At 37.1% G+C, this 8,820-nt stretch overlaps 1 protein-coding gene across 1 annotated transcript; it reads right to left on the bottom strand.

Moving 5' to 3' along the window:
* Window positions 1-3,348: 3,348 nt before the first annotated feature.
* LOC147761603 (leucine-rich repeat transmembrane protein FLRT1-like) lies at window positions 3,349-5,019 on the bottom strand. The gene has a single exon (XM_087013961.1). The coding sequence runs from the start codon at window positions 4,868-4,870 to the stop codon at window positions 3,734-3,736; it is 1,137 nt and encodes a 378-aa protein (XP_086870087.1). The 5' UTR covers window positions 4,871-5,019; the 3' UTR covers window positions 3,349-3,733.
* Between the last annotated feature and the right edge of the window lie 3,801 nt (window positions 5,020-8,820).

Here is an 8,820-nt window from a genome sequence, read left to right as displayed (position 1 = left end):
TATAACTGCTGTTTGTGTGGTAAAACAGAATATATTATATTTCTATGAGTTATTCACAAGGTTTTTATTATGAAATATAGATCTCATACGAAGAGTTATTATCCCTTTAATAATCCTCTTTCTTGAAAAAAAAGTTTTTTTCAGTTAGTAAATATTCTTAACTGCTCAAATTTTATGAATAAACTTTTTCTAGCAGCGCTCCTTTGAAAATAACAAAATCAATATTATTTTAAGATAAGTGAATTAGATATGCTGTTCATAACCCCTTTACTGCATTGTCACATACATATACAACCAATGAAGTGTTCCTTACCCAGGCTGCTCCCTCGTAGTGGTGTTAAGGTACATACGAACCGAGCATCGGTGGAGCGTGGATTCCCAGTAACACATGTAAACCACTTCTACTAGATTCTTATGACTCAAATAAATTCGACATGCCAAGGGATAAACTGAATAGATCACTCGGTCAGCCATAAAACACCTTTCAACTGCTCCTTTCTTTAAATTTATGGTTGTAAATTTAACCTACATTCGTGACCTACTTTCTTGCCCCATTGACATACAGCTTAGAATGCCAGCAGAAAAATCTGTTCAAACATCATTTTCGGGTAAAATTAAACAATGCCTTTTGGTAATTCTCTTAGTTATACTACTTGAAACTATATGCTGGCATTTGGTTGGTTTTTGTGACAAATAATTGACTTTGTATGCATCTTTAAACTGTGTGGAAAAATGTTTCCTACAAGCAAAGAGCATCAATACGTACGTATCAATTGCTTGAACCCTAAAACATCTCGTTCTTAAATATTTTTGAACATATGATAACTGACTATACTTTGATTACTTTGATAAAATTGCATTTAGACCTTTAGTCATAAGAGCTTTGACAAAATTGAATAAATCACAAGATATTATATGCAAACTAAATCGAGCAAAAAACAAACACACAGTACACCTCACTGTTTTCACGGTCAGGGAAGCCGCTAATTTCACTGTCCAGGGCCCGGTTGCACCAACCGGTCATAAGTGAGGCGTAGCAATTGCGCCGGCGTAAACCGGGCGCAAAATGCTACGCCCGAGAAAAGCCAGTTGCACCAAACTGGAATGGTGTTTACGTCGGTCTTAACTTAGTCGTAAATTTACGCCTGCTAGCTAGGTGGAGTAAGTCGGTCGTAGCTCGTTTTGCACTATGGCTAGGCTGGCACAGAGAGAGTTTGATGACAATTATCGTAGTTAACGTAGATTATGTGGTTCGTTATTTGTTTGTTTCTTACACGAAACTTCCGTCTGCATAGCTTGGTTTTAAAAAAACTAATTATATATATATATATATATATATATATATATATATATATATATATATATATATATATATATATATATAAGAGTATATAAGAGTGATTATTAAATACATTATGTGTTTAGCCATGTACATGTATATGCATGTGTTCAAATTAAATCTTACCACTCATGTCGACACGCCCTGGCTCTCAGCAGTACTGTTTCTTTAATTCTTTTCACAATTTTTGACAAACCATAACTAACCATAGTCATTTTTTATTCACATTTTATATCATTCATATTTTACTGTATATATACATAGAGACGAAAGCATAAAATATCAACATTTAAAGGCTCATATAATGTGTATTAGGTCTCTTGTATTTCTCAATCTCCAAGATGTTAGATCGATTGAATTAAATGATACCTCACGGTGAAACCATAGATAAAAAAGGTCATGAAATTGTCGGCACTGTTGTAAAATAATAAAAAGAAAGCAATGCTGGCGTTTTTGCATTATTTTCAGACTCAGTAGTTTCGGTTACAAATCCATTGATAGAAATACGTACTGCCTCCAACGCGTTTCTCTCATTTACAACAGCATACTATAATAGCATACATAGCACACTATAATAATATTTTGATTCAGAATATATTTACGATTTTATTGCTATATATCCAAGGCAACAGCAAAGTTAACGTATTTTAACGTTCTTATTTCTAAATCAAAATGGAATAATTTAGCTCATGAATTGCTCCGTCACTGAAATGCACCTTTTGTGTTTATTTATGTCATCATTCCATTATGACTGCAGCTGAGAACTCCTCATTTGCCCAATTATACCATCCACGTATTGTTGGCTAGTGATGCAACGAAGCGTTACTCGGGCGTAGTTGCGACGATCAGTTTTTGTCTTGGTGCAACGGACGTAAGCAGGGAGAATAAATCTGGCGCACGGACGCCAGGCGTTGCGGTTTACGACAGTCGTAGCCGAGTAAATTTACGCCCTGTTGGTGCAACCGGGCCCAGATTACCAATAGGCGGCGCTGGTAAAGCAATATTTTCTGGAGCAAAGGTGTCGCTTCCTGTGGACACACAGTCCGTGCATTGCAGGTGCCTTCTTCCCTGGTCGATGTTTTCGGGGAAGGTTTCGGAGTCCAGTGGTAGACGAGTGAATAGAGATAGAGAAAAGGGTATGTAACAAGTGGTCTATAACTTCCGAAATAACGTCACATGTAAGATTCTGAAATATTTTTTTCTTTTTAAACTCCGATTCTGAAATTATGTTTTTTAACCAAATGTTTTAAGTTTAATACCCACGACGTTATTTACAAAACTGGTACTTCCAGATACAGATGTCATAAGTAACATCAAATATAAATATTTATATTTCATTAATTTATGTTGCAATATGTGTGGAAAATCGGAATTATAAGAACACGCCTTTGTCACCTATTCGACATGGTTTTATTTCTATAATAATAATAATAATAATAATAATAATAATAATAATAATAATAATAGGCGATTTACACACCTTTTCCGCGTCAGTTGATTGATGTTTCAAAGGTACACATGAACACAAATAATTTGACCTTCTTGGATTTCAAATCGTAATTAACTAGGAAAGACTAGAAGCACGTAAAGATAATCACAACTATAGCCTCTCCAATCCATTTACAACATGTATTGCCTAAGTCCAAAATCATGACAATACTTCGCGTTTATATCCACAACGAGACATTATCCGTGTACAAGAAAAAATAAAGGCATGTGTCCAATTCCTAAACGACCAATGCAAACCCAAAGTAAGACCGTGAAGGGTACTAGCAGTGTTAAACTGTCTGCTCTATTCTGCGTTACATTCTTGTTATAAATGTGGACTCTTTCGTAACTATAAAAATGCTATCGTTTTTTTACTAAAACACAGTGACAATATTTCAAACAACATCGACGCATCTGAGTTTACGTTTGACTATATATACCATATATATATATAAACGCAGTTTAAGTATATGATGCTGACGTAACAAATCAAATTCTGTCCAGTAAGTATAACGGGGATATTACAAGGAAAGCTATGGCATTCTATAGGAATACCATTTGTCGTTTACCAAGATAGTGCATGCTCCACAGCATTAGTGTGCATGCAGTAGGCAAGTGCAGGTTTTACACTAAAACACTAGTGAGCATTGGCACATCCGTGATCTGACAATATTGATATACAGAAGATATTTGTGGGATTTTTCCTATACCTGTATGTATTTACAAACCTAATAAATCCTGATGTACATATTTTCACAAGATCTGATCAATTCAAAATTTAATAAATCAGAAAAACACAACGAACTGGGTAACTGTTTGTAAACTCGTAAAAACGAATTGCTTTGTAAAACAGATATAAATAGCACAAGACAAACAAGTTGGAATATTCTTCTCTTTACTTACGAACTATACATGGGAGAATGCGTAATGGCCCCTAATGTGTGTCAAACCCCGCCCATATTTTCTGAGATGTTCATAGGTGCAACTGGGGCCACCGTTGGCCATCCCAAACGTGTTCAGATACAAATTATCTCCAGAACCTTGACCTTTAAGTGACCTTTCACTCTGGACACCTTCCGATAGCTGGAGGCCCTGATTGACGTGATCCTGGCTCCTTCCATTTGAAGGTACTCGGTTTCGTTGCCTAAAGAAGCATGTCATGAATACGACAAATGTAGCGACGAATGCCACGATGGCGACAACGGCAACAGATACTGATACAATTGTGATAGTTTTAACGTTGCTGAGGTCCTTTTGGAGACTGAATAGTTGGGCTAAATTGACGAAAGAGCGATTTAAAATTTCTGTCTGATGTACCGTCTGTGTATCAGGTTGAGCAGTTGAGATAGTTCCGCAACTTTCAAAACATTCGTCTTCCGAACTGCAATCACTCAGAGTAAATGAAGTCACTGACTGACCGTATAGCTCCCTTGGTAGATAACACGGTCCATAGAAAGTTACCTTGGAGCCAAAAGCCGCCGACAGTTTTCGAACCCAGGCTAAACGACAATCGCAAATGAAAAGATCGCTTGAAATGTAAGACTTTTGAAGATGTGCCAGTAAGTTTACAATTGTACACTTGTCAAACGTGTTAAATTTATTTCCGTCCAGGTAGAGATTCCTTAAGGACTGAGGAACAAAAAGGATCGGACTAACTTCTTGTATAAGATTATACCTTAGGTCCAGTTCCTCCAGATGGTCACAAACTTGGAACGACAGCGGGTCAAGAGAAGTTATTTTATTGCGGTACAGGTCGAGTTTTCTTAACTGTACCAGTTTCGCAAATTGACCATGATTAACTTCTCGTATTCCATTGTAACTTAGGACAAGTTCTACCAGCTTTTCCATTCCTGATATTGCATTAGGTATGTCTGTCAATGAAGAACCCAAAGAAGAAAGTCTTAGATTTTTCAAGGACTTCTGATGGACAAGGACAGCGAGAGTGGGAACAATACCTGAGTTTTCACTTAGATCTAGGAACTCCAGCTTCTTCAAATTGGCAAAGACATTGACCGGCAGAGAGTTCAGACCACAGTGTCTCATGTTTAAATAGATCAGGTTCCGAAGCAAGCCAACACCCGAAGGCACTGCATAAAGTTGGTAATTATTATAAACGTTCAGCCACTCTAACGACCTGGGCAATTTGCTGAATGACGTCACAGAAATAAGGTTGAGGGAGCAGCTTGCGAGTGACAATTCCCTGAGATTAGGCAGGTGCTCCAAGGATGCTGGGATACTATTATATGGGCGATTGTTGTCAAGCAACAACGACCGGAGTGATGACAGGTAACTAAGATAGTTATATGGGTCACCAGTTATTCTGTTGTCCCCAAGGTCCAGCTCCTGTAGAGCCGTTAGATATGTCAAGGCTGAGGGGACGGCGGTGAGGTAGGAACTCCGAAACAGCAAAGTTTGCAGGCTTCTCTGTACACCGTAATAGAAAGCTCTTGGACTTATAGAAGGATTGGTGCTTCTCGTGTTCCTAATGTCAGCACGAACGTTATTTGGGATATTTCGGAACGCGCCACTGTTGATAGTAGGTGTAGAACTCGATGAAAAATATTTGACTTGAAATAAATCAACCGTATCATTGGTAGCCTGAAAGTGTGATGAATCTATATAGTATGAACTGTAAGGGTTGCAGTAAAATTCCCATTTTGTCTGTCCTTCCTTAGTATAATTGGCACAGTCTGAGCAGTAAGAATTGATGAAACATGCACCTTGGCATAGTGAGGGTACAACGATCAGCAAACTTGTACAGAAAAGAAGGAGACCCCCGGTGACCATTTTGATAGCCTGAAATGGGAGGCAAAAATGTTACAATATCAACATAAATAAATACAAAAAAGAGTTAAAGAAGTGTAAAGATGCTAGTTCTTTTCTTTAAACAACATTTCAATATTTAGGCAATCTGAAACATTGCATTCGACACCTACCAGTAAAATGAATGGACAAAAACAGCAACATTTAAAGCTTATAATTAGCATGTCATCAAATATATACAGATATGCTAGTAGTACATGTAGTAAAAATACTGGTATAAGTATTGGTAGTGTTGGATGTAGTACAAATGATAATACTTATTTTTAAAAACTAACAACATCATTCTATCCTAGTTTCGACCATATTTTTCTAAAGGAACAACTCTGAGTGAAGCTTGTTAAAACGTGAAGTATGCGTTGGACCAATATTCATTTCACGAAGTGGATAAAAAAAATTCACATTATATTCCACTGCGCCGGTATTCAAGCTTTTTAACAATAAAAGTAATGCGTAATATGTGCCATACTCATAATCTTTTATGATTTTTGGCGGCGTCTTTATGACCATTTATTTAAAGTTGATAACATTTAATTGCATGTGATACGTTCAGAGGTGGCCTATATAGTGTATGCGTGGTAATTGTAAGATATAAGAGCCCAAACACATATACAGTGTAAGCACAGAATACAATGTATGCTAAAATCCCTCTTTTACATTTAGTACATTCTTTTCTTCCACTTTCTTTTACACACTCAACGTACACAATATCTTAATTAATTTTATTAAAAACACTGCAAATGACTTACGCTGCTATTTTATGAAGATTAACTTTGTACATACGGTAGACAGATCTATAGACAGCACAAAGAGCGCTTGAAATGCACAGTGCTTTTAACGATAAATTCCTGAATGCAAGCGCTATAGACACACAAGATGGGCGGATCAGTAGGTTTCAGCATTAAGCAGGATAACTAATTCGTTAAAAGATACAACAGGGTTACACATCACCTGGGATAGGATGTAGAATTTTGCCATGTGTTTGATGGAACTGATTCAAAAAACGGAGGCTTAATCAGATTCCCTAGAACATTGATCGATGACAATTCTCCTACTTTGTCTTTAAGTCCAACGAGAGCAAATATATATTTACTAAGGAACACAGGTCATAGCAATGCCTCTTTGTATGTTATTTGTATGTTGAAGGAAGAGCAAATTATGCACTCTTGCCAGTTTAATTGCAATGGTTGTGTTGGGGAACTGTGTAGAGCCGCATTTTGCAACCGACCGCATTTTGCAACCTGTTGCAAAATACGTTTAGTTGCCAGATGCAGTCCTACTAAGTAGAGTCGCATTTTGCAACTGCAACGCATTTTGCAACCAGGATTTTGCCTAAAACAGTTGGAAGTACGAAACATGTAGAATTGGAGTGGGACGGGTTTCTAGGTACGCTGAAAACTGGCCAGGCTGCCTCTGGGGCGGGGAAAATATAAAATCTTTTTCAATTAATACAATTATATATATATTAAAATATATATAACAAATTACAATTTATTTCCTAAACCATTAGAGAAAGGAAGTTGAAACGTCAGGGAATAATAAAGATATTGTGGGCATATACATGGGCACCTATGATTTATTTGTAAATTGGGGGTGTGGCCGTCCCTAGGGGTGGTTCATTGAAATTTATACATTGTATTTTCTGTTATCTACCCTTATATCTTTAGAATAGGAAATAAAAGCGTTGGGGATCAATACACTATCGTAAGAAATGTGCATGTTTTTTGTGACTTGGGGTGTGGTTGTTCCTGGGGGTGGTTGAGATCATTAGAGATGTGCTTGGGTACATCGGAATTTTTGGTGACTTCGGGAGTGACTGTAATATGTTCACCGTAATTTCTTTCATCTTCTAGATCAATCGAGTTAGGAACATAAGACTTTGGTGCATGGGTACATGGGAATTTTAGTGTGATTTCGGGTGTGACTGTCCCTGAGGGGATAAGAAGATTTACGGCATGTCAGACAATTAAGCTGATTCCTTAAGTGAGACCCCCTGCATAGTTGGACCGACCCAGAAAGAATGTGTGAATCTGAAAGCGATCATCGAGTTAAGACAGAAGGGGGATGCAAAGAAAGCAGCAGAGCTGTACTGCCTTTGCAAAGAGAAGAGTCATGTCTATGATCGTCATTGTTCTTCATAGTTTTCTGTACACTGATAAGTAAAACTATTTGAAAATGAAACAAAATGACAACAGCAATCACTTGTTTTACCAAACACATGTTGCCCTTTCTATTAAGATAAGTAAGTAATATATTCAGCATATAAACGAAAAATACACATTTACTACTTACCGAGTTATTTAGAACAGGACATCAATATAAAGAAGCAACTGTATATGTGTGGACTGTGCGTTTGCCTATGATAGCCGAGCCTGTCCGTTGTTTGCTAGATAACTTAACCGTGTATACTTTGTTACACACTTTTACTGCATAGCTGCACTTATCGGGTCAGATATGGGCATTTTATTAATGTGCTTGGTAACTGCTTTTTGCTTCAGATATTCTTATATTTGTTTGTTCGTAGTTAACGGTTTGTCAACCACCCAACTACGCAATTCTTATCTTTACAACCTTGTTTTTACGTTGTTTTTACGTTTAGCATAATCACGTAAAGTAAACATTTATGTGTTGTTATTACTTCTAACTTACATGTATGATACTTCTAACTTACATGAAGTAAGGAAATAAATGACGATTTGTTTTCAGGACGATACACCTCCTTTAAACGGGTTCATTGAGACCACCTCTCTTATGGGAGGCAGAGTAGACCTATCGATTACATTATTGTTAGGGGATTCAAGTACGCAGCATATTTGATCCTCGGACTAGTTAGTTTGCGGATCGACTGGTTGTGAATACACTCTTAAGCCGCCTTCAGAACCGCAGATCAAAAATGACCACCCACTTAAAAGCTTGTCGCCTAATCCCTTAATAGACACTGAATAGATTTCCTGCAGAGATTATGCAACAGGCATTCAAAAGTGGGTCGGTCATATTTGATCCGCGAACTAGTTAGTCTGCAATTGTGAATGCTGACCACCGGGGTGATTGATTTCCAAATTAGATATAGCAGACTCAAAATCAAAAACAATGACACACATTTATATTATCATTGCTATGGTATTTCAAGGTTTTCCTTCGATGAAAACTTTATACAAGTATGAAAATGTTTT

The sequence above is a fragment of the Lingula anatina genome, chromosome 5, assembly GCF_051362555.1.
Source record: "Lingula anatina isolate TDL-2025a chromosome 5, LinAna3.0, whole genome shotgun sequence".
Classification (NCBI taxonomy): Eukaryota; Metazoa; Brachiopoda; class Lingulata; order Lingulida; family Lingulidae; genus Lingula; species Lingula anatina.
This window is presented reverse-complemented; position numbering and strand designations above follow the sequence as displayed.

Excerpts from the sequence above, each read along its gene's own strand:
- LOC147761603 (XM_087013961.1), bottom strand. The coding sequence starts at position 4,870 with ATGAGACACTGTGGTCTGAACTCTCTGCCGGTCAATGTCTTTGCCAAT.